The 26,991-nt window shown below is 43.3% G+C and overlaps 1 protein-coding gene across 1 annotated transcript in view; it reads right to left on the reverse strand.

Moving 5' to 3' along the window:
- Nucleotides 1-26,991, reverse strand: part of LOC112080463 (bifunctional glutamate/proline--tRNA ligase) — a 67,571-nt gene that overhangs the window by 11,118 nt on the left and 29,462 nt on the right. Inside the window, exons 13-22 of the mRNA XM_024146249.2 lie at nucleotides 23,107-23,217; nucleotides 15,280-15,416; nucleotides 14,735-14,942; nucleotides 14,357-14,469; nucleotides 9,431-9,539; nucleotides 7,480-7,836; nucleotides 3,397-3,612; nucleotides 2,690-2,935; nucleotides 2,267-2,494; nucleotides 1,733-1,995 (exon numbers count right to left, since the gene is read on the reverse strand). Coding sequence (XP_024002017.1) covers nucleotides 1,733-1,995; nucleotides 2,267-2,494; nucleotides 2,690-2,935; nucleotides 3,397-3,612; nucleotides 7,480-7,836; nucleotides 9,431-9,539; nucleotides 14,357-14,469; nucleotides 14,735-14,942; nucleotides 15,280-15,416; nucleotides 23,107-23,217 — 1,988 coding nt within the window. The remainder of the gene's footprint in view (nucleotides 1-1,732; nucleotides 1,996-2,266; nucleotides 2,495-2,689; nucleotides 2,936-3,396; nucleotides 3,613-7,479; nucleotides 7,837-9,430; nucleotides 9,540-14,356; nucleotides 14,470-14,734; nucleotides 14,943-15,279; nucleotides 15,417-23,106; nucleotides 23,218-26,991) is intronic.

Below are 26,991 nucleotides of genomic sequence, written 5' to 3' on the forward strand. Positions count from 1 at the left end.
CTGGAAACGGCAGCAAACTGGCTCTAACCGGAATAGAAAGAGGAGTGGGAGGCCCCGGTGCACAATTGAGCAAGAGGACAAGTACATTAGTGTCTAGTTTGAGCAACAGGCTCCTCACAAGTCCTGAACTGGCAGCTTCATTAAATAGTACCCGCAAAACACCAGTCTCAACATCAACAGTGAAGAGGCGACTCCGGGATGCTGGCCTTCWAGGCAGAGTTCCTCTGTCCAGTGTCTGTTCTTTTGCCCATCTTAATTTTTTATTTGTATTGGTCAGTCAAGATATGGCTTTTTCTTTGCAGCTCTGGCAAAAGAACACAGACACTGGACAGAGGAACTCTGCWGTTGTAAGAGATCTTCTGTTTCTTGGCAATTTATMACATGGAACAGCCTTCATTTCTCAGAAGAAGAATAGACTGACAAGTTTCAGAAGGTCAATTTCTGTCCATTTTGAGCCTGTAATCGAACCCATAAATGCTGATGCTCCAGATACTCAACTAGTCTAAAGAAGGCCAGTTGTATTGCTTCTTTAAATCAGAACAGTTTTCAACTGTGCTAACATAATTGCAAAAGGGTTTTCTAATGATCAATTAGCCTTTTAAAATGATAAAATTCTCACAGGAATGATGGTTGCTGATAATGGGCCCGTGTACGCCTATGTATATATTCCATTAAATATTCCACTATTTCTGATCAATTTTATGTTATTTTAAATGGACAAAAAAATGTGCTTATCTTTCAAAAACAAGGACATTTCTAAGTGACCCCAAACTTTTGAATGGTAGTGTATGCTGAGGACACATGTTGGCTGCTTTTCCTTCACTCTGCGGTCCAACTCATCCCAAACKGTCTCAATTGAGTTGAGGTCGGGTGATTGTGGAGGCCAGTTGATTAATCAAACTCATCTATATGGAACAGTGAAAACACTCACCATAAATGTATCATCCGGTCCAGCTAAATTGTCAATCATAAGATGTTCCGTTTGTTGCTTTTAAATCCAAGAGAAGCTTTCTACAATAGTGTACCTTTATTTCAGCTAGCCAAACAGAAAACTGCAGAAATTCAGCAACAATTCCTGGCTGATTTAATACAGTGGTGACGTTAATCAAAGCCTGCTAGCTAGAGGGTCCGGAAGCCGTGGGAATAAAAAAAGAAAATATATATAATAAAATAAAAAGTCGGCTTGGCTAATCATGCTGTCATTCCAAAATTCTCCCCAGATCCTGATTGAATAGCTATTCCACTTTTCATTTATTTTCCCTTCCCCATCAGACAAAGCAATGAATTTTAACAAGTAATGTTCAATAACTTAACGCAATTTTCATTTAAAATATTACTAAGCCTCCTCTGAATGCTTTGAAGGCCCTGACGGTATTTCACTGTGTGCGATAACAATTTGAAACATTTATAGGAGCAATGTGTTGAGCTTATTGCGCAGCAGGTCAAACCACACAGGTAAGAATATTATGTTTGCTGCCATWCATTTTCTTACTGGTGACCGCAGCAGGAATCGAACCCACTACACTGACGTTGCAAGCGCCAAGCTCTACCAACTGACCATACAGGACCACATACATTCAGCAGTACACCCCCTATATGTTCAACACTCTCTCTCTCTCCATCTCTGCCATCTATCCCGCTATCTTCAAATCTTCACTCCATTAAAGTCCCAATGATTTCTATTTATCCATCCCTGTGCCCTCCCCTCCATCCATCCATCCCGCTCTCTCACCGTGTCTGTTTCTTGGGACCACCATCTCCTCCTCCCCCTGTGCCTCCCAACAAGGCCTCCTTGCCCTTTTCTCCCTTTTGCTGCTTCTTCCCTCCTCCTCCTCCTCCTGCCTGTTTCTCAGACTTGTTCTCTCGGTCCTTGCGGTTCTTGTCCTCTCTGCTCGAGGCTCCAGCGGCAGCCACAACATTGTAGTCCTCTCCGGTGAGGGCCTTGTACTGAGTCTTCAGGGCCAGCAGCTGCTTCACGGCACAGTCCACCTGGTCCTGKTGGCATTTTATATTGCGTTATGAGGTCTGCCTGTGGCATTTCATCAATCTACAAGCAATTAGGGTTACCCCTAAATCACAATATTAAGACTTAAATCTGATTAATAATTGTTAGCAAATATTTATATAATAAATGGTATTATTTATAGTTAGCTATACTAGGTACCTGCACCAAAAGTCCAGTATCCCTCATCTGAATAGCTTCTCGCCAACACGTTTTCAGCATTTTTGGTCATAGGTTTGCAAAGTGAAACGAAATCCCACTTACCTTAGGAGCCTTCTCTGATTTCAGCTTCCTCACTAGCTCCCCCTTTTGGACAACCTGGGTGAAGAGTGCCTGAGGGGAGGAACCAGACTGGTCCTGGGGGGCGGGGCTAGCCTGAACAGGGGCAGGGCTGACAGCTGGGGCCACGCCTGGTTTGTAGTCCTGGCCAGTCGCCTGCTTATACTCAGCTTTGAGTGACAGCAGCTGCTTGACAGCGGTGTCCACCTGGTCCTGAGAGGGCGGGGACAAAGATAAAAGGGGTCATGTCACTTTCTTTTCAACTACCGAAAATTCATTAATAAAGCTGTTTGCAGACAGAAATGTTGCAATAGAGCAGGCATGATGTCCATTCAATATTTTATGAAGCATTTCATCCAACGCGTGCCTAATGTATGCCAACCTATCATCCCTTCCTGTTGGTCTCACCTTGGGGGCCTTCTCGGTCTTCAATTTCCTCACCAGGTCACCCTGCTGAGTCACGCGCTCATAGATGCCTGAGCCAGAAGTGGCTGTGGGGGCTGGGTTGCTCTGGACTGGGGCAGGAGCAGGGGCTGGGTTGCTCTGGACTGGGGCAGGAGCAGGGGAAGCTCCTGGCTTGTAGTCGTGACCCGTCACCTGTTTGTACTCTGCCTTCAAGGCTAAGAGCTCCTTCAGGGCAGCATCAACCTGGTCCTTTGTGGAGCGATTGATCAAATACAGACGTTAGGGAGGAGAAATCAGGGATGAAGGAGCAAAAAATTTAGAGCCGTTATGAACAGTTGGAGCAAATACAGAGATAATACATAAATAACGGGCTCCCGAGTGGTGCAGCGGTCTAAGGCACAGCATCTCAGTGCTAGAGGCGTCACTACAAACCCTGGTTTGATCCCGGGCTGTATCACAACTGACCGTGAACGGGGGTCCCATAGGGCGGCGCACAATTGGCCCAGCGTCGTCCCGGTTAGGGGAGTGTTTGGCCGGGGTGGGCCGTCATTGTTAAATAAGAATTTGTTCTTAACTGACTTGCCTAGTTAAATAAGTTAAATAAACGTATAGGAGTGACGAGTCCATTATACAATCCATTATAACCTCGTAATAATATCCAATACCTGCAGGGTTAAAGTAAAGCGTTAGTGAACACTTCTCCACCTTACCTTGGGTGCTTTCTCAGATTTAAGCTTCCTAACAGTGTCTCCCTGTTTGGTCACACTTTCATATAGGCTTGAGGCAGAGGAGGATGAGGCAGTGGGGGCATTCTTGGCTGGGGCAGCGTCAGGAGGGATCATCCCTGGATTGTACTCTTGTCCTGTGATCTGTTTGAACTCAGCTTTGAAAGCCAGCAGCTGTTTGACTGCAGCATCAACCTGGTCCTGGAGAGAAGACGAGAGAGAGTTTAAAAAATGAATTGATCATATCTTTTCGTCAGGAAAACCTCAAAACAAAGAAAACACATTTGAAATGTTCTACTTGAAGGAACTACAATTGTGGAGGCTATTTCACCTCTGGATTCTAAATCTAATGTAATCAATTAAAAACAAGCCAACAGTAAACATGTCGTCCCCCACTAATTATGCAGCCCCCGACTGGACAATTATTTAAACTGTAATTGCGTGGATTAATGAGGAAAAATTCCAACGATTTCCTCTCGTTGGAAATCAAAACTTGATAGCTCACAATAGGGTTGGGCGATGTCAACTTTTGTCCAATCGTGACTAAGTACCCATAAAACATTGTGATACATCGTTATCCCCCCCCCCATTGTTTTTTACATTGCGCCCCCCCCTAAAAAGGACCACTAGCAACAGGAGGGACGAGAGGAATCATGACAAAATATATTTTGGAGCCAAATCTTTTTTTAGTAGCTCTGTTGGGAGGTGTGCCCCCGTGTGTGCGTTATGTGATAAGTTATAAATCGATACACGAGTAACATAGAATCGGACTACACCGGCTCTGACGCTAATCGAGGCAAACCACATAGAACCACGCATTAGACGAGAGCATCAGCGGGTCCGGACGACTGTGTGGTCTCACTCTCCGTAGCCGATGTAAGTAAGACCTTTAAACAGGTTACCATTCACAAGCCCGCAGGGCCATACGGATGACCAGGATGCGTACTCAGCGCATGCGCTGACCAGCTGGCAAGGGTCTTCACTGACATTGTAAACCGCTCCCTGGCCCAGTCTGTAATACCTACATGTTTCAAGCAGACCACCATAGTCCCTGTGCCCAAGAACGCCTAGGTAACCTGTCTAAATGACTATCGTCCCGTAGCACTCACATCTGTAGCCATGAAATGTTTTGAAAAGCTGGTCATGGCTCACATCAAGTATCATCCCAGACACCCAGGACCCACTCACATTTGCATACCGCCCCAACAGATATGACGCAATCTCTATTGCATTCCACACTGCCCTCTACCACCTGGACAAGATGAACCACCTATGTGAGAATGCYTTTCATTGACTGCAGCTCAGGTGGTGAGGGTAGGCAACCACACATCTGCCGTGCTGACCCTCAAATCACACCCCTCAACACGGGGGCCCCTCAGCACACTTCACTTTCTTTGGTACAGAAAGTTCATACTATTATCACAAATGACCCGCCAAGCATTTCTGGACATCAGATCGATAGTTACTGACGTCGATTTCGACTTTAAACACGACTTCAAAAGTTCCACTGGTCATTAAGGACCCKTTTCCTTTGTTTCATGGGCTACCAAAATGCAGCAGACGAGGTAGAGTCCTGGTGAAATTGAGGAGAGGCGGAGTGTATTTTCAGAAATAACAACTGACGTGCTGCTTCCAGTGTGAAGGAGATCTCAAGCTTGTGCCGACCTGATATAGAATACCCCATTGTAAGCGCTCATCCGTAATTATCACCACTGTCTACATCACTCCACAAGCCAACACCACCCTGGCACTCAAAGAAACTTTAAAATGGGGCCATAAACAAACAAGAAACCGCTCACCCAGAGGCAGTGTTTCTGGTGGGCAGAGACTAACACGGGGAGACTGTAAATTGTCCTACCTTACTACWTCCGACACGTATCCTGCGCCACTAGGGCCAATAACACTCTAGACCACTTTTATTCTACCTACAGAAACACATACACAGCCCTTCTCCTCCCTTCGGCACATCTGACCATACCGCCATTCTTCTGCTTCCAGCTTACAAACAAAAGCTCAAACAGGAAGTACCAGTGATGCAATCAATAAGGAAGTGGTCGGATGAAGCAGACATGAGGATACAAGACTATTTTGTTCGTACAGACTGGGATATGTTTCGGGATTCAACCGATAGCATAGAGGAGTTCCCACAACAGTCACGGGCTTCATCAGTAAAGTAAGTGCATAGACAATGTTGTCTCCACAGTGACTGTAAGAAGGTATCCAAACCAAAAACCATGAATTATAGGCAATATCTTCCCTGGCCTAAAAGACTAGAGCTACTGCTTACAAAGAACAGGACGAGGACATGGACGAATACAAGAAAGCCTGCCACGACCGCCGACGAGACATCATCCCAGACCCAATCCAAGAAGGAAAATAACTGTGAGAAWGCTGTTCATAGACTACAGCTCAGCGTTCAACACCATAGTCCCCTCCAAGCTCATCACAAAGCTAGGGACCCTGGGCTGAACAGCTCCCTCTGCAACTGGATCCTGGACTTCCTGACGGGCCGGCACCACGTGGTGAGGTTAGGCACCAACACCGTCACACTGATCCTCAACACTGGGGCCTATCAGGGGTGTGTGCTTAGTCCCCTCCTGTTCACCCACGACTGCATGGCCACGCACGACTCCCAACACCATCATCAAGTTCTCTGACAACAGGATGGTTGTAGGCCTGATCACCGGTAGTGATGAGTCAGCCTACAGGGAGGAGGTCAGAGCCTTAGCAGTGTGGTGCCAGGGCAACAAGCGCAAGGAGCTGATCGTGGACTACAGGATAAGAGGGGAGAGCACGCCCCCATCCAAATTGATGGGGCTGTTGTGGAGCGGGTCGAGAGCTTAAAGTTCCTTGTCGTCCACATCACTTAAGGCTCTAACATGGTCCACACAGTCGTGAAGAGGGTACGGCAGTGCCTCTTTCCCCTCTGGATGCTGAAAAGATTTGGCATGGGCCCTTGGATCCTCAAAAAGTTATACAGCTGCACCGGAGAGCATCTTGACTGGCTGCATCACAAGTTGGTACGGCAAATGAACCGCCATTAACCGCAAAGTGCTACAGAGGTTGGTGCGGACAGCCCAGTACATCACTGGGGCTGAGCTCCCTGCCTTCCAGGATCTCTATATCAGGCGGTGACAGAGGAAGGCCTGAGAAATTGCCAAAGACTGCAGCCACCCTAACCATAGACTGTTCACTCTGCTACCCTCCGGCAAACGGTACCAGAGCATTGGCTCTCGGACCAACAGGATCCGAGAGAGTTTCTACCCCCAAGCCATAAATAAAACTGCTAAATAGTATTTTTACACCTTATCATAAGTTGAGGGTTTTTCATTTAGTTTGTGTTTTCAGGGGCAAACCTAGTGGGCATCCATGGTGGGTGTGTTTTAGAACCCCTTACTAGTGGCTTTGCCACCCCTTCTTGTTTTGGTTGTCCAAGTGATTGTGAGCAACATATTGAGTTTGTCTTGTGGGAACGTAACGATACAAAGTGTTATGTGTTGTATTGGATTTGAGCCAAACATTAATGAGAACCATCTCTCCATATTACCAAGCATAATGGTGTTTCATTYGAAGATGAACGAAGCAAAGTACGGAGATATCCTTGATAAAAACCTGCTCAGGACCTCAGACTGGGGCGAAGGTTTACCTTCCAACAGGACAACGACCCTAAGCACACAACCAAAACAATGGAGGAGTGGCTTCGGGACAAGTCTCTGAATGTCCTTGATTGGCCCAGCCAGAACCCGGACTTAAACCCGATCGAACACCTCTGGAGAGACCTGAAAATAGCTGTGCAGCGACGCTCCGCATCCAATCAGTGTAATTCAGTACATTCTGGATCTATGGCAAGATGCATCATTCACTAAAGTTTCGTCATAATCAGGCCAGTGGTGTCTGAGATATCACATGTAACTAACGTACTACGTACTAACAGACAGAGACAAATTCCAAAAATGTACAGTAGCTACAAATCTGGGAAAATGTTACCGCAACGATACAATAGCATTTCATGTCAGGTTTTTGGGGGTGTTATTGCACCAAATGATAAACAGAAAAATAGACTCAAACCTTGGGAGCTTTCTCGGATTTAAGCTTCCTCACTAACTCCCCCTGCTGGGTGACGCAAGCAAAGGGGCAGGAGACGGAGTCAGAAGAAGGGGATGCTGCCTTCTGAGGGGCGGAGCTAGCGGGCAGGCCCATGCCTGGTTTGTAGTCCTGGCCAGTCAGATGCTTGAACTGGGCCTTGAGTGAGAGCAGCTCCTTCACCGCTTTGTCCACCTCCTCCTTAGGGGCCTTGGAGGTTTTCAAATCGCGCACCTTCTCGCCTTGAGCCACAATGCAGGAGAAAACGGTGCCGGCGTCGCTAGCGGTAGGGGGGGCTGGGGCAGAGACCGGGGTGGTGTTGCACTTGGCTGGGGAGGCAGACTAAGAGGAGAGGAGACAAGGAGTAGGAAATATAAGAGAAGGCATCAGAAAATATTAGTGGGTAGGAAAGGAACAGTGATTTAAAAAACCTACAGTGCCTTGCAAAAGTATTCATCCCCTTGGCTTTAAAAAAAAAAAAATTGTTGCATTACAACCTGCAATTGAAATGGATTTTAATTGGATTTCATGCAATGGACATACACAAAATAGTCCAATTTGGTGAAGTGAAAAAAATTACTTGTTTCAATAAATAAAAATATATATATGAAAAGTTGTGCTGCATATGTATTCACCCCCTTTGCTATGAAGCCCCAAATAAGATCTGGTGCAACCAATTACCTTCAACAGTCACATAATCGTTCTGAAGGCCAAGAGAATCTGCAACACCACTAAGCAAGCAGTACCATTAAGACCAAGGAGCTCTCCAAACAGTTCAGGGACAACATTGTGGAGAAGTACAGATCAGGGTTGGGTTATAAAAAATATACAAAACTTCAACGGTGTTCAAACAGAGCACCATTAAATTCATTATTAAAAAAATGGAAAAAATATGGCCGCCAAACAAAAAACTCACAGACCAGGCAAGGAGGACATTAATCAGAGGCAACAAAGAGACCAAATATAACCCTGAAGGAGCTGCAAAGCTCCACAGCGGAGACTGGAGTATCTGTCCATAGGACCACTTTAAGCCGTACACTCCACAGAGCTGGGCTTCTTCCAACATATGGAAGAAGGTACACTTGTCAGATGAGACTAAAATTGAGCTTTTTGGCCATCAAGGAAAACGCGGTCTGGCGCAAAACCAACACCTCACCCCGAGAACACCAAGCATGGTGGTGGCAGCATCATACTGTGGGGATTTTTCAAACTGGTCAGAATTGAAGGATGGCACCAAATACAGGGAAATTCTTGAGGKAAACCTGTTTCAATTTTCCAGAGATGCGAGACTGGGACAGAGGTTCACCTTCCAGCAGGACAATGACCCTAAGCATACTGCTAAAGCAACACTTGAGTGGTTTAAGGGGAAACATTTAAATGTCTTGGAATGGCCTAGTCAAAGCCCAGACCTCTATCCAATTGAGAATCTGTGGTATGACTTACAAAGATTGCTGTACACCATCAGAACCCATCCAACTTGAAGGAGCTGGAGCAGTTTTGCCTTGAAGAATGGGCAAAAATCCCAGTGGCTAGATATGCCAAGCTTATAGAGACATACCCCAATAGACTTGCAGCTGTAATTGCTGAATATATATACCGTAATTGGTGAATACTTTTGCAAGCCACTGTACAATAATCAAATCTACATTAATATATAAGAATACATGGTGCATCTGAAAAATGTAAAGTGATTCAAACTCGTCAAATATAATTTCACTAACAACTGCCTCTCCCATCTGCATTAATCAGAAAGATCATGACAGTTGATAGAAAATTGTCTGGTGAACATCAGCCCTCCTATATCCTATATCTTTGGACCAGTGCAGATGAAGGGGAGGATAAAACTAGATGAAACCACTTTAGATTATTGAGATGAGCCTGTAGTTAGTTCCTCTCTCCTTGCAACTCTAGTATGCGTGTAGGTAACAATACTCACTGTGGTGGCGGCATGGCTCTTGCTCTTGGAGCCGGCAGTGGGCATCTCCTTGGTGTGGCCGTCGGGGATGTACAGCAGCACACAAGGACTCTCCTTACAGCTATAGGGACTGGGCCACAACACCAGGGTAACATTACTCATATCGGCACACTGGAACAATGCAGTAGTGCTTCATTTCAAAGAGTCATTGTGAAAAATATTTTGAAAAAGTAGCATCCAACCACACCTGGGTTCAAATCTTATTTTGAAGAATACTTTTCTTGATTGAGCTTGACTAGCATTTGAGAGCCAATAGCAGGGTGTTAGAGGCTAAAATGAAACAGTGGTTCTTTATTTCATGAGGACAGGACTTGCGCTGAGATAGCTTGTTTTCAAGTGATCGGAAAATGTCAGCGGATTGGTCAATGTTAATCCCTAGTGAAAATTGGCACCAAGTCACCTGTCTGGATACTTAATTTCAACACATTTTGTCAAATATCTCAAGATAGGGCTGTCATATTGTTATGATATTTTCAGGGCTGATGGAGAACAGAGTTGAGTCAAATAAGAGTAAAATGTATGAAATTAAATTGCAATATTATGCAAATGTTCACTCAATGAGGCAGTACGGTATACATAATTACAATAATTTAAGACCAATCATTTAAGGTACGGTAGTCATAACATTAAATCCTTGTTATGTTATGGGGTGAGGGCCCTGGCGGAGTGGTACCAGGAAAATAACCTATCCCTCAACGTCAACAAAATGAAGGACCCGATCGTGGACTTCAGGAAACAGCAGGGGGAGCACGCCCTTATCCACAACAACGGGACCGCAGCGGAGAAGGTGAAAAGCTTGAAGTTCCTCTGCGTACACATCACTGACAATCTTAAATGGTCCACCAACACTGACAGTGTTGTGAAGGCGGAACAGAGCCTCTTCAATCTCAGGAGGCTGAGGCCGTGGCCCCTAAGACCCTCACAAACTTTTACAGATGCACAATTGAGAGCATCCTGTCGGGCTGTATCACCACCTGATGTCACTCGAAGGCCAAAAAGATCGTCAAGGATATCAACCACCCGAGCCACAGCCTGTTCACCCCGCTACCATCCAGAAGGCAAGGTCAGTACAGGTGCATCAAAGCTGGGACTGAGAGACTGAAAAACAGCTTCTATCTCAAGGCCATCAGACTGTTAAATAGCAATCACTAGCCAGCTACCACAGTTACTAAACCCTGCACATCAGAGGCTGCTGCCCTACATTCATAAACATGGAATGACTGGTAACTTTAATAGTGTTTACATACTGCTTTACTCATTTCATATGTATATACACTGTATTCTATTCAACTGTATTTTAGTCAATGCCACATCGACATTGCTCGTCCTAATATTTATATATTTCTTAATTCCATTCTTTTTAGATTTGTGCGTTTCGTGAATTGTTAGATACTACTGCACTGTTGGAGATAGACCCGCAATAACATCTGCTAAATATGCGTATGTGACCAATAAAATTAGATTTGATGCTTCATGCAAAAATTAAAGTTTGTTACAATTTGAAACAATTTATGAAATTAGAACGCAACTGTTTAGACTACTTCAAATCCAATCTTATTGATCACATTCACATGTTTAGCAGATGTTATTGCGGGTGTAGCGAAATGCAGGTCATAAGATAATTAGTATGTACGGAATAAGTCAAACAAATACAGCATGTTAAGCCCAGAAAATGTGCAGTTTTGTCACAACACAGATGTCTCAAGTTGGGGTAGTTTTGAGAGAGTGTGCAATTGGCATGCTGACTGAAGGAATGTCGACCAGAGCTGTTGTCAGAGAATTTATTGTTATTTCTCTACCATACACCGCTTCCAACATCGTTTTAGAGAATTTGGCAGTACGTCCAACCGGCCTCACAACTGCAGACCACGTGTATGGCGTCGTATGGACGAGCGGTTTGCTGACGTCAACATTGTGAACAGAGTGCCCCATGCTAGTGTTKSGGTTATGGTACGGGCAGGCATAAGCTAAGGACAATTGTATTTCATCGATGGCAATTTGAATGCACAGAGATACTGTGACTAAATCCTGAGGCCCATTGTCGTGCCATTCATCTGCCGCCATCACCTCATGTCTCAGCATGATAATGCACGGCCCCATGTCACAAGGACCTGAACAAAATCCCTGGAAGCTGAACATTTCCCAGTTCTACCATGGCCTGCATACTCACCAGACATGTCACCCATTGAGCATGCTTGGAATGCCTACTTTGAAGAATCCAAAATATATTTTGATTTGTTTAACTATTCTTTGGTTACTACATGATTCCATATGTGTTATTTCGTAGTTTTGATGTCTTCACTATTATTCTACAATGTAGAAAATCCCTTGAGTAGGTGTGCCCAAACTGTTGACTGGTTCTGTACTAATGTACAGGAAAATAAAGAAAATAGAAAATAAAGTATACAGTGCCATATGCTTAAGCAATGAAGAATGTTTACACTACGGAGCAAGGTGACACCCTTGAACACATACCAGGGGTGATAGAGTACATATAATTGGGATTAAATCATCTTGAACAAAAAGCAGGTTAACTATTTACCTATTGTTAACAGTTAGGCTATATATCACRGTTATGTTGTATTCAGTACCAACACAGTTTAACTCAGAAGGCTACTCTAGTCTAATAACATAGATTACTTCTAAGGTAGGCCTACACCTGAGTTGTGTTACATTGTAATGTTATATTTTGCTGTTGATGAGGATAAACTACACCATTTCCATCAAATAATTAGCCTAGGCTGAGACTAGATTGAGCTGCTTGCCTGCCACCTGCACAGCAAGATAGATGGGACACATTTTCAATTCACTGGTATTTATGTTTATCGATTGTAGGTCTGTAGCTACTGAAYTCTGGTAGTTWACACTTGAAAAAATTAAAACAYCAATCACAAAATTTGCCGCTGGCACAATAGTGTTACCTCAGCAAACGGCGTCAAACAAAAACTCCCTTGCACAGCTAACTAGCATCTCATCTTGAAAATGGGTGGTGACATGTGAATTTGGAACAATCCCTGACAAGCCACACACCAAAATGCAGCTACRAAGCTCTACTTTGGTACTTTGGAAGCTCTACTATGTTTTTTCGTGTCTCTGAAAACATCTGATAGACAGAAGCGAAGGAAAAACGTTTTACCTTATATTTCAGTCCAAGGCCGTCTGATGACCGTAAAACACCCTCAGGACTTCCCCATACGTGTTGGCAATACAATGTCACATCGGTCTTACTCTGGTGAGGAATACCAATCTCGAATTTGAACACACCGACTTCACATGTTTCCTAAAAAAGGCTGTCCCACAGAATTGAACGTTCTTAGCACGGCACTTGCTTTACATTTGTGCTCATATTGTGTAAATATCATATAGTATTGGGATATTTCTATATATCTTCCCCTTTTCCTCCCCAATTTCTTGAATATCATATAGTATTGGGATATTTCTATATATCTTCCCCTTTTCCTCCCCAATTTCTTGATATCCAATTGGTAGTTACAGTCTTGTCCCATTGCTGCAACTCCTGTATGGACTCGGGAGAGGTGAAGGTCGAGAGCTGTGCGTTCCCTGAAACTCAACCGAGCCGCACTGCTTCCTRTAAYACTGCTCGCTTAACCCGGAAGCCAGCCACACCAATGTGTCGGAGGGAACACCGTCCAACTGGCAACTGTGTCAGCGTGCATGCGCCCGGCCCGCCACAGGAGTTGCTAGAGCGCGATGGGACAAGGACATCCCTGACAGCCAAACCCTCCCCTAACCCGGACGACGYTGGGCCAATTGTGCGCCGCCACATGGGTCTCCCAGTCACGGCCAGCTGCGAMATAGTGTCAGGATTCACCTAGCGGTCATGATTTGGGGCTGTACAGATGTTTGATGTATTAGAATAAATTATTATGCTTACGTTATATTAATAGAAGGGGAGGGGTTATAAGACCCCCCCCCTCCTTACATTTACTGGGTCCTAGACTATAGATTAACAATATATATATTCATTATATAGTTTTAGAATTGTTCCACAGTTGTTCTCTCTCATAATGTGTGACTGAGACAGAACTCTGCAGGGGAGTGTGGGAGATAAGAGACTACTCAGACATTCCACAATAAATCTACTTTGGGGAGGGGACATTTATTGCCTAGCTTTTCTATAACACTGAAACTCTATGTTTGTATAGCTATGGATGCAGGGTTTTGGTCTCAGGAGTAAAAAGGTAATGATGTAGTCAGTGACATCGGTTTAATAAAACAACTTGAGACCTTTTGTTTGATGCAGAACTGACTCGGAAACATGCGTGCTATGTTCCTGATTGTCAACTTCTGTCTGCAATTGCATTAATAAAGGGTTTTGAATGATTTAATTAAATATATTGTCATAATGCTAATTTCACCAATGAGCCAATGCTGATACGAAAGAAACGAACCCTAACAATAGCCCGGGMTCAAACCCGGATCTGTAGTGACGCCTCTAGCACTGCGATGCAGTGCCTTTAGACCGCTGCGCCACTCGAGAGGCACAAACAGTATTGGGATTTAGACATGGTTAACAAATTCCACATTCATGTTCTCAAATTATTTATTATGTATTTTGAGACCACATTATTGACATTTAGTGAAAATKTATTTTATCACAGCTGTTTCTTTTTTTCTTCTTTTTTATTCTCTCCTAGTGTCCAACGTGTCGAATCACCTAACACCCTACCATTAGAACAGTCCCCAAACTTCAAACCCTGCCGATCTGAGAGTCCAGGGAGCATAAAGCAAATGCTCAAAGTATTTGAAAAATTTCAAAAGAGCATTTGAACCCAGGTCTGCATCCAACCAACTCACCATTCACCCACGCATCCCTCCCAAACCTAGAAAAATTCATGAAGACCTTGAAGAGAAGATAGGACAAACCTGATTGGCTCGTAGGGCTGGTCACAGATGTAGAAGCCTCGCCTTTGCAGCTGGATGATGTCACCCTTCTTCAGGTCCTTCAGACATGGGTCCCCCAGCATCTTCTCCTCCAGCTGAGAAAAAGAAAGGATGGGAGAGAAGGATGTGAGGAAGAGAAAAAAGGGAGAAATAGGGAACCCTGTTCAGTCCTCAGGAAGGATTTCAAGTGATTCTTCCTACTGGTCAATGATATCTGCTCTAGTCATAATAATGATCTTTACGAACTACTCAAGCCCTTCTTGTAACAGTTTAGCACACACCACATGCACACACTCCCTCATACATACCACATAGACAACACCCCTCCCAGGCTTGACCCATCCACAGTCACACACCCACCTTGCTCTGTTTGTTGATGTACTCCTTGAAGTCATCCTCCTTGCCCATGACGGGCTTGGTGATGAGGTGCTGGTAGTTGACACAGACTGTGGGCAGCAGGGGGGCGTGGGGGGTCTCGGCCAGCCACGTGATCTTGGTGGTCTTCTTGAAGTCCTTGTTTTCCAGGTTCAGCTTGCCCTCCAGGGAGGTGACCTTACCTCTGGGATCTCTGGATCACACAGAGATAGAGAGAGATGAGGGGATAATAGTCAGGGAATTGAGATATGCATTTTCTTCCTTCTACATTTGGTCAAATTTCACTTCGCCTTTTAATGCGATACATCAGTTACACACACAGAGAGTGAGCGACGAGTTACATAGTGTATCTATGCTAGTGATCCCAGCTTCTGGAGAAGCAACATAACTTATCTAGATTAGTTCAATATGGTGTTTCACTGCTGCACTGATAACGTAGCTTTCTGGGACTGGGTGAACACTTGCCCAGGCAAGCCCTCTTGATTAACTTCCTGTAAAAAGTTGCACGTCCAACAATCTACTCAACCTACTTGTGGATCTTGGTGATGATGATGTTGCCCCAGTTGATGAAGGTGACCGTCTCTCCCTCGGTGAAGGTCTCTGCGTCCGCCCCCTCCACCAGCACCCTGGGTCCRTACCACACAGCCTTCATACCCACCTCTGTGTTCTGGGAGGGTTCAAAAAACACACGTTTGCCAGGTTTAGTTGCTGATGTTATGTTGGATTGACTATATTTGTATGGTTTGGCGGTTTATTTGGGTATATTGGTAAGGCAAGGGGTTTTCAAACTTTTCTTGCCCAGGGACCCCCACCCAGGCAAATCGGCAACCCCCATCATATATAAGTTAGCAGAAATGTATGTCTCGTCTTATTAWCAGTTAAATGATGGCAAGTAAACATTTTAAAATTAATACATTTGGAAGATAATTTCATTGCACAGTTCATTGGAAGAGGATGTGTAAATTAGCTGCGCGTAGCACGTAAAAATCTTCTGTCCGTCCTCGGTTGCAACACTCACTATTGAGTTCGAAACTGCCTCTGGAAGCAACATCAGCACAACAACTGTTCGTCGGGAGCTTCATGAAATGGGTTTCCATGGCCGAGCAGCCGCACACAAGCCTAAGATCACCATGCGCAATGCCAAGCATCAGCTGGAGTGGCRCAAAGCTCGCCACCATTGGACTCTGGAGCAGTGGAAACACGTTCTCTGGAGTGATGAATCACACTTCACCATCTGGCAGTCCGACAGATGAATCCGTGTTTGGCGGATGCCAGGAGAAAGTTTGGTGTAGGAGGAATTGTTGTCTGGGGCTGTTTTTCATGGTTCAGGCTAGGGCTGTCAACAAATGTTGTCAGCCGGTGACTGTCAAGCAAATAACTGCCCATCTCACAGTAATTGACCGTTAATTAACATACACATTTAGCATCTCCTGGCTTCCACGCATAGCCTACAAGCCACTGACTCAAAACATATATTTTTGATATAAATCGATGTAATATAGCCTACACCATCACAATAAATKATTAAGACGCATGATATGAAGAAAATGTAGTCTGTTTCAGAAGAACAGAATAGCCTACTCTGAGTTGTCCTTATGTTAGGTCCTGATCTGGCTATGCCTTAAAGCTGTGGGCTACACTAGTTCATTTAGCAGACCAGATTTGCTTAGAATTCCATGGCATTATTCTATAGTATTTTATAGTATGAAGAATACAAAATTCAAAAAGGCATTCGCACATCTGAGTTTTTTTTTAAATTAGCACCCTTATGTAGACCTAGCCCCACCCWCATCCGTTCCACGTATCGAAAGGGGTTGAAGGCCAAGGAAAAACAAATAAGTGTTACCAAATATAACAATATGCATTACATAAATATTCGAATAAAGTGTGTAAATAAGACGTATTAAACACGTCTGTAAAACCACAATGAGGACATCGACCTACCAAGCAAGTTTTCATTAATCATTGGGTACAGTAAGAAAAACAGAGTAATCTTAAATAGGGGCATAATTCATGTTCACATTTACAACTTAACATACATAGGCATTTCATCATTAAGACCTTTAGGGAATGTCTGGAGGGTGAAAATCCCTCTTTTACTCAGTCTTATTAATGTCACCTCCCCTGTCTGATATCTTAAATTTCTCTATGCCACAAAATCAAAAACAAAAAAGGTAGAAATGGCATGCTTTAGGTCATTAAAATGTACTGCGACTGGATAATCCCTGTTGTTTTTCCTGATTGAACTTATGCTCACTAATTCTCTGTTTGAGAGAATGAGAGGTTTTTACCTACATAGCACAGACCACATGGACATTTAATCATGTAGATAACATGGGTGGTGGAACACGTAATAATGTCATATATTTGGATCCGTTTTACTGTATGTGGGTGGCAGAAATATTCACACTTCATCACATTGTTGCACTGTGTGCATCCTCTGCATTTATAGCTACCATTCGGAGGAGGGCRCATTTTATTTTGTGKCTGGCAGTTGGCATGAACCAATTTATCGCGTAAATTGTGACCTGTYCTATACACAATAAGTGGTGGATTCTTAAATTCAGCTGGCAAAGCTGGGTCCGATGATAACATATGCCAGTGTTTCTTGACAGCATCTCCCACTTTTCACGAGTTCAAAGTATAAGTGGTGGTGAACATTACAGAGTGTTCTTTAGATCTAGTGGGCCTTTTTTTGTAGCAGTTCATCTCGTGTTTYCCCCGATGCCAAATTAAGMGCTTCATCCACACATTGTGGAGAATAGCCTCTGAGAAACATATTGGCATCTCCGCTGCTTTTTCTAGACAATCCTCTGTAGAGTGGCATATACGGCGCAGTCTGAAACTGGCTTCTTGGAAGTCCTCTTTTTAATGGCTCAGGATGGAAGCTGTCCCCCTGTAATAGTATTTCTGTCCATTTCGTTTCTATACAGAGTTGTAAACAGGGTTCCATTTGATTTCTCAATCCACATAGAGGTAATGAACCCGTCTAGTGTCACATTCAATAGTGAATTTCAGATTGGGGTCAATGCCATAAAGTCTGACAGCTCTTATCCCGTTAATCCCCATATACAAAAAAAAAATTGTTAATATATCCACACCACTTCAGGACTTTATTTAAAAATTGATTTTAGTTTTCATTGTTAAAACGGTCTTTAAAAAGACCCACAAAGTTTAGCATAGCTCGGCGCGAATGTGGAATAGTTACATGTCAAAACATATTCAGCCAGCTCTAGAATAAGGTTTGTTGGTGGGGATTCGTTAGTATCTCGGTCTCTCAAATAGTGAGCTAGGGCTGCCAGCCCCCCCCCCCACACCAAAATGCAATTAAAGAACAGTGTGCGGGTTTCTTCTTTTTTCTCATTTTGTTCAGCCGCTACCATGCACCTGCAAAAACAATGGCACTCGCACATCTGAGCTTTTTGAATTTTGCATTCTTCATACTATGAAATAATGCCATGGCATTCTAAGCAAATCTTGTCTGCTAAATGAACTAGTGTAGCCCACAGCCATAGCTAGATCAGGACAACTCAGAGTATGCTATTCTGTTCTTCTGAAATAAGACATTAATAAGACACAAAATGTATATGTTCCAAAGGTCTGTGGTATGACGAACACAATAGAACATAGCTGAATAAAATAGAAAGGATATTTTCTATTTGCGCACATGCAGATATTCTGTGTTGAGCAGTTAACAAAGGCACAGGTACTCCTATATGCTTTATTTAGAGTTATTTATTTAACAGTTGTGATAAATGTTGGGCTATATGTTTTGATTTTTAGTACATTCTAAGGCTGCATAATGCGACAAAAAAAAAGTTGCATGAAAAGCATGAGCTCTGCCTATTTTTTTGGCGCATGCTGTACATACTTCATCAGTCTCTCATTCACAATATGACAAGCACTTGATAATTCCTCGAATTTCCCGGCTGCATCCCCTTTTGTGGCCGTAACGCCCCCTAAAAAAAATCTTGGGCTGAAAATAATTGTAATTCCATTCTCCCGGCTGCGTGCCGAGACACCTCTCACTTACATGGCTCTCTGTCAAGTGATCGGGTCTCTCACAGGCTACAAGTGACCGACAGACATCGGGGACGCAACGGCGCGCATCCTCATCCAATTYCGAGGTGCATTCACAAGTGATAATATATCGTTCACAAGTCATAGGCTAATAGTCACCAATTACACCATTCTTGATYGAATCTTGTCTTTACATGTGTGAAATTTGTTTTGATTTTGAATGGACCATTATCATGCACCTGTCTCGAAACAGGGGCAGCAGGGGAAAAATACATGTCTACGCAGTTAAAAAGTGAWTGGAGGACACTTTTCACGTGGTTCATTTTCATGCCAGCCTGGTTGTAAAGAGAAGCAATGTGCTTAATATTAGAAAAGTTGATTAAATAAATATAGTAGGCCTAGCCTACAAAAAGTTGATGGGACTCTCTTAAGAGGCCTATGGAAATGTTGCGCATCATGTGCTCTCGAAGTGTTTGACAACATTTTTTAAGACATTTGCATTGATGTCAGAGTGATTAGAGGGACAATTGAGGGCTGAGTACCAGGCAGTTAGCAAGTTGGGTTGGCTACTAATGACCGTCAGAAGCATCACAGCTTGGAGAAGCCTAATTACCGTGACAAAACAGTCACGTGGAATTTGACTGCCGTTATGACTCGTGACCGTGGCGGTAATAAGGTCACCTTAACAGCCCTAGTTCGGGCTAGGCCCCTTAGTTCCAGTGAMAGGAAATCTTAACACTACAGCATACAATGATATTCCAAATGATTCTGCGCTTCCAACTTTGTGGCAACAGTTTGGGGAAGGCCCTTTCCTGATCCAGCATGACAATGCCCCCRTGCACAAAGCTAGGTCCATAAATAACTGTTTTGTCAAGATCAGTGTGGAAGAACTTGACTGGCCTGCACAGAGCCCTGACCTCAATCCCATCGAACACCWTTGGGATGAATTGGAAAGCCGACTGCAAACCAGGACTAACCTCCCAACATCAGTGCCCAACCTCACGAAAGCTCGTGGCTGAATGGAAGCAAGTCTCCGCAGCAATGTTCYAACATCTAGTGGAAAGCCTTCCCAGAATGKAGGCTGTTGTAGCAGCAAAGGGGCAACCAACTCCAAATTTATGCCCAYGATTTTGGAATGAGATGTTCGGCGAGCAGATGTCCACATACGTTTAGTTATGTAGTGTGTATACAGCGCATCTGGAGTATTCGGACCCCTCGACTTTTTCCACATTTTGTTACGTTACAGCCTTATTCCAAACTTGATTAACTACATGTTTGTCCTCAACAAYCTACACACAATGACCCATAATGACATATTGAAAATAGGTTTAGACATTTTTGCAAATGTAAAAAATAAGTATTCAGACCACTTGTTATGAGACTTGAAATTGGGCTCAGGTGCATCCTGTTTCCATTGATCATCCTTGAGATGTTTCTGCAACTTCCCCACCTGTGGTAAATTCAACTGGTTGGACATGATTTGGAAAGGCACATACGTCTATATAGAAAGGTCTCACAGTTGACAGTGCATGTCAGAGCAAAAACCAAGCCATGTCAAAGGAATTGTCTGAAAATACCACGAAATTGGGGAGAAAACAGGGTAAAAAAAATAAGAAAAAAGACCTTGATGGTCACCGACAGCTCCAGAGTTCCTCTGTGGAGATGAGAGAACTTTCCAGAAAGACAAGCATCTCTGCAGCACTCCACCAAATCAGGCCTTTATGATAGTGGCCACATGGAGCAACTTCTCAGTAAGGCACATGACAGCCCACTTAGAGCTTGCCAAAAGACACCTAACGGACTCTCAGACAATGAGAAACAAGATTATCTGGTCTGATGAAACCAAGATTGAGCTCTTTGGCCTGAATGCCAAGCGTCACATCTGTAGAAAATCTGGCATCATCCCTACGGTGAAGCATGGTGGTGGCTGTTTCATGCTGTGGGGATGTTTTTCAGCGGCAGGTACTGGGAGACTCATCAGGATTGAGGGAAAGATGAATGGAGATCCTTGATGAGAACCTGCTCCAGAGCGCTTAGGACTTGAACCCGATCGAACATATCTGGAGAGACCTGAAAATAGCTGTGCAGCAACACTCCCCATCCAACCTGACAGAGCTTGAGAGGATCAGCAGAGAAGAATGGGAGAAACTCCCCAAATACAGGTGTGCCAAGCTTGTAGCGTCATACCCAAGAAGACTCAAGGCTGTAATCGCTGACAAAGGTGCTTCAACGAAGTACTCATTAAGGGTCTGAATACTTATGTATATGTGATATCAGTTTTTTACAAAAAATTCTAAAATCGTGTTTTTGCTTTGTCATTATGGGGTATTGTGTGTAGATTGATGAGAAGAGAAAAAAWATATATATATATTTTAGCATAAGGCTGTAACGTAACAATGTGGAAAAAGGGTTCTGAATACTTTCCAAATGCACTGTACATAGTTATATAGATTTTCTGCATGCTCCCTATTTGGTTTTGGTTGTTTAAATTGGCACGATTTTTCCATCCCGAGAATGTCCACTTATACGACCTGCCTAAGAATTTAACACACMCAATTTTTTCAATAAAACATTCCTCCATATTAAAAGGGATAGTTTAAGATTTTGGCAATGAAGCCATTTATCTACTTCCCCAGAGTCAGATGAACAGGATGCTAAATGTTCCTGAAGACTTCCAATTGTTGTGCTGGTTATTATTAGCTCGTGAAACTACATCCAACTTTCTTTATACAGGACACATACACATAGAAATAGTATTCACGATGGTATTCTGTTGCAGCTTGCGATTTTGATAAAATAATTACTTTTCACATAAAATAAAAAATGAGTCGGTCCTATGTAGCAAAATTTGAAATTGTGTGTTTTTTTTTGTTGTTTTTTTTATTATTATTTTTTTTACATTGGATAAAAGTAGAGACTCAGAGCTAGAAAATTGTATATCATACACTCCAGTTGAGGAAAATGGGAAAGTAATTCTGCTTTGAAAGTTGATCAACTTGTAACCTCAATTTTGAGAAAAATGTTCTGGCACACCTACTGGACAGCCCTTTTGTCATCTACATCCTCTTAAGCTTTAGCCCCACTTATGTCTAAGGATTCGCATGTGATGCCATGTAGTAAACAACCAAAGATTAAGAATAAAAGCTGGTTCATACTTCGGGTGTATTCGTAAATTTAATCTGGAGGGCCAGCGTGTGCTATGGGTGTTCGTAAACTCCGAGTGTTTCACTCTTGGAGCATTCAGAGTGCACACTGGACGCTCTGACAGAGGAGTAGGGTTGATCAGAGCGTTCTGTCCTAACAGCAGTCAAGCACCCAAGCTAACTGGCTAACGTTGGCTAGCTACTTCAAGACACAAATGAGAGAACATCTCACTGACCATTTTACTTGCCCTCACAGAGCTGGTTAGGCTGTTTTTATGTTATCCAGAGCGTTGGTGACCATAACTGTGCTGCCGGCAACAATTTAATTACGCTTTTTTTGCCAACGTTTACTGACACCGGCCAGATTCAACGGGTGTGGTGTGTTCGTCAATGTTAGTTATTATTATTTGAAGATGTAATCCAGAGACAGGCGTTTTCTCCAGCTACCAATCTCCTGATTTCAAAACTCAGTCCTCCAGAAAGTGGAAAGGAACATTTATGCAGTTCTACTAAGTGATATCTTTTTTTAAATAAATGCATTAGAAAGGATTACCTACAAATACTGACCAGTTCAAATAGACAGAAGCGCGCGACATAGTAGACCAATCCGAACTCCATGATCTCAGCCAATCATGGCTAGCGGGAAGGTTGTTGGCTTTTTCTGTGGCTGAACCAACTAGGCTCATAATTTAAAATTTGTATTCGTATTTACAGATGGCATACACGTTGGTTATTAAGGAACATGAAAGTTCACATGTTCCAGAAGGCATTTCTGCCCCTCAAACGCGTTATGATAAAACCAAATATCCTGTGAAGTACTGACGCGCGACATACGCCTAGATTCCTGAAATGAGTCACAAATACAATTGTGGACTGCAGTTAAGAAACACCTCGGTTAGGCTATTCATTATGGCAAGATTAGTTGGTTGATTATTTACTACTCATCACATCCTCAACTTGACTTGCGGGGGGAACTATCCATTTTAGCGTTGTCAGAGTAATACACACATCATGCTTTGGCTGCTGAACACTAGATAAGAGTGCAATACTTCTATCTAGTCAAGGTGTGTCAAATTATACCCTAATCCCTATATCATGCACTACTTTTGGCCAGGCTTTGGTAGTATAGGAGTACACATCGTAGGGAATAGGTTGCCATTCCATAGACAAGAGTGCAAATAACAGTCAATGTACCTTGGGGTGTTTGACGGCCATCTTCATCTCCTCTGGTGCTTCGGGGATGACAACAGGGACGGAGTAGGATCCTGACAGGGCTGTGTATCTGGGCGCCACTGGGTCGATAACCTACAGACACATRGGAGAGGTTCATTATTGCAATGGTGTCCTGTGTAGAGACAGACATTCTCATTCAATATCCCGACCAAAGAGTAAAGACGTAGGACATTTCAATTGGACCGGAGTGCAGGGATGAGAGAGAAAAGGATAGAAAGCAGAGGGAGAGTAGTTTGAGAAGCCAGTTTTCAGTATGCATTGCCAACAACACAGACAAGGGGAACAAGACCCATTCTGAAAGGAAAACTGCATCCGTGGCCATGAGGTGGTGAAGTCCCTTGAATTTTTCGCATCCTGTAGCCTATTCAAAACAGACCCTTAGAATGCCCTGCTTTCATGATATATACAGATATTCCAGTGCCAAAGGTTTTGCCTATCTGAGTTTATAGATCCTAGTAGTGTCCCAAAAAATGGCTGCAAATATCAGGTGAATAACTTTTCAGAGACTACTAAGAAAACACAAGCAATCTGAGTGTAGTGTCTAGGAGAGCAGGATGGGGGGAGGGGAAGGAAGGTGACTTTTGGAGGAATGTTCTCAGAATTGAATGGGAGTCAGACTTCATTACTGAGCTACAAATTAGCTCTGTGTGAGATTTGAGCAAAATTTGTATGTTTCAGAATTGATGATGACGCAGATTGGAGGAGACGTGGGAGAGAAAGGATGGAAAGCACTAGTGTTGTCATGATATCAAAATGTTGACTTCGATACAAATGGCAGGTTTAGTATCGCAATACTCGATACCATCATGACACCAACATGATACCACAGCAAAAAAGTCACAGAATGGCTCAGCTAGAGCTGTTCAATTGTTGGGCATTTTTTGAATTAAATATTTCTTTTTTTATCAGAGAGCCATGTATGCATTAATGAATCAATTATACAATCATACACTCAATTTGACTTTGTTTTTTACCAATCTAACTGCATAACAATGGTAGTCATTTATTTAAATGGTAAATCTACTGATTAACTGGGTAAATTAAAGATGTAGCATAGGCCACAAAGCAGGTGAATGCAATTTCAATAGGAGTGTGCATACAGTGCATTCGCAATTATTCAGACCTTGACTTTGTCCACATTTTGTTACAGCCTTATTTACTGCAGGTGGACTCCAATCAAGTTGTAGAAACATCTCAAGGATGATCACTGGAAACAGGATGTACCTGAGCTCAATTGAGTCTCATAGCAAAGGGTCTGAATACATATGTAAATATGGTATTTGTTTTTTATTTTTAATAAATTCGCCAAAATCTTTTTTTCTCTTTTTTTTTTTTTTTTTAAACGTTGCGTTTTATCATTATGGGGTATTGTGTGTGGATTGATGAGGATTTTTAAGAATGTAATCCATTTTAGAGTAAGGCTGTCACATAAAAATGTGGAAAAAGGGACAGGGGTCTGAACACTTTCCGAATGCACTGTCTATTGAGCTTGTTTTGGCTGATTTCATTAGCCCTACAGATCTGTTTCCCTTACATTTTTTTTTTTTTTTTTTGTACCAATAAACACTTGCATAAAAGTATCACTTTGATAAAAGTGGGAACTCTTTAACCCAGCAATGACATCATTCACGAGCTTTGCACAGGTAGTCAGTTGGTTCGGTGAAGGAGGCACGAGGCAGGGATACTTTTCTTCAGTATCTCTGCGTGAGGAAAGCGATTATGTCAAGAGTACTAGTCAAATCAAAATGTATTTGTCACATGCGCGAATACAACATGTGCTGTACCATGAAATGCTTACTTACAACCCTTTAACCAATAACGTAGTTAAGAAAATAAAGAATATTTACTGAATAATAATAATAATAAAATAACGAGGCTATATACAAGGGGTACAGAGTCAATGTGCGGTGATACAGATTAGTCGAGGCAATTTGTACATGTAGGTAGGGGTAAAGTGACTATGCATAGATTATAAACAGCGAGTAGCAACAGTGCAAAAACAAAGGAGGGGAGGTCAATGCAAATAGTCTGGTGGCCATTTGATTAATTGTTCAGTAGTCTTATGGTATGGGGGTAGAAGTTGTTAAGGAGCCTTTTGGACCTAGACTTGGCGCTCCGGTACCGCTTGCAGTGCAGTAGCAGAGAGAACACTATGACTTGGGTGACTGGAGTCTGACAATTTTTTTACCCTTCCTCTGACACTGGTATAGAGGTCCTGGATGGCAGGAAGCTTGGCCCCAGTGATGTACTGGGCCATACGCACTACCCTCTGTAGCGCCTTGCGGTCAGATACCGAGCAGATTCCATACCAGGCGGTGATGCAACCGGTCAGGACGCTCTCGATGGTGCAGCTGTAGAACTTTGAGGCTCTGGGGGCCCATGCCAAATCTTTTCGTTGTCAGTGATCATGCCTACCACTGTTGTGTGGTCAGCAAACTTAATGGTGTTGAGAGACATGCACGCACCCCTGAGGGGCCCCGTGCTTGGCCACGCAGTCGTGGGTGAACAGGGAGTACAGTAGGGGATTAAACACATCCAGGAAGTCCAGGATCCAGGTGCAGAGGGAGATGTTCAGTTTCAGGGTCCTTAGTTTAGTGATGAGCTTTGTGGGCACTATAGTGTTGAATGCTGAGCTGTAGTCAATGAACAGCATTCTCCTTTTGTCCAGGTGGGAAAGAGCAGTGTGGAGTGCGATTGAGATTCTGTGGATCTGTTGGGCCGGTATGCAAAATGTTGTGAGTCCAGGGTATCCGGAATAATGGTGTTGATGTGAGCCATGACCAGCCTTTTCAAAGCACTTCATGGCTGCCGACGTGAGAGCTACGGGTCGATAGTCATTTAGGCAGGTTACCTTCGCTTTCTTGGGCACAGGGACTATGGTTGTCAACTTGAAACACGTAGGTATTACAGACTCAGTCAGGGAGAGGTTGAAAGTGTCAGTGAAGACACTTGCCAGTTGGTCCGTGCATGCTCCGAGTACACGTTCTGGTAATCCGTCTGGCCTCACAGCCTTGTGAATGTTGACCTGTTTAAAGGTCATGGTCACATCGGCTTCGGAGAGTGTGATCACACAGTCGTCTGGAACAGCTGGTGCTCTCATGCATGCATGCACCATCATGCACGTTGATTTTGTCTATCCCCACCAGACGCAGGTTCAAATACCAAAACCAACTATATTAGTTGAAGACAGGTCGAAACACACATGAAACATTCATGGACATTTAGCTAGCTTGAGGTTGCTATCTAATACGTCCCGGGAGAAACTTTGGGTTGTTATTTAACCTGAAATGCATATGGTATGTTTTTTGCTTTATCTTTGTAGACATTTCACCCAACTTCCGTCACATAATCGTGTTCTCTACTCCAACAATTAATTCCCATATAAAAAGGGGAAACTTCATTTTTAGTTTTCTTTGATTAATCTCTCCTCGTTCATTCTACTGTTGATTTAATACGGCGGTTGGCAACCAGCTAGACTGGAATTCGGACCGCATTCATCTATCAATCACCCACGTGGTTTAGTATGCTCTAAACAACCAATGAGTAGACGGGAGAGGTAGGACTTGCAGCCTGTAGACCCACACGAGCAGTTTGGATGAAATGTTTGAATAACATGTAGGTGTACATTTATTTTGCAACGCTTGCGTACACAAGGCTGGCAGTTCGGTCAGCATGTTATGTTTGGGAACAACACATTCAGTGACACATTGCATATTTTCAAGCAGAGTACTGGCTGCATCATGTTATGGGTATGCTTGTAATTGTTAAGGACTGGTATGTTTTTCCGGATAAAAGATAAACGGAATTGAGCTAAGCACAGTCAAACTCCTAAAAGGAAAACCTGGT

Source organism: Salvelinus sp. IW2-2015, unplaced genomic scaffold (genome assembly GCF_002910315.2).
Source record: "Salvelinus sp. IW2-2015 unplaced genomic scaffold, ASM291031v2 Un_scaffold16326, whole genome shotgun sequence".
NCBI classification, from domain to species: Eukaryota; Metazoa; Chordata; class Actinopteri; order Salmoniformes; family Salmonidae; genus Salvelinus; species Salvelinus sp. IW2-2015.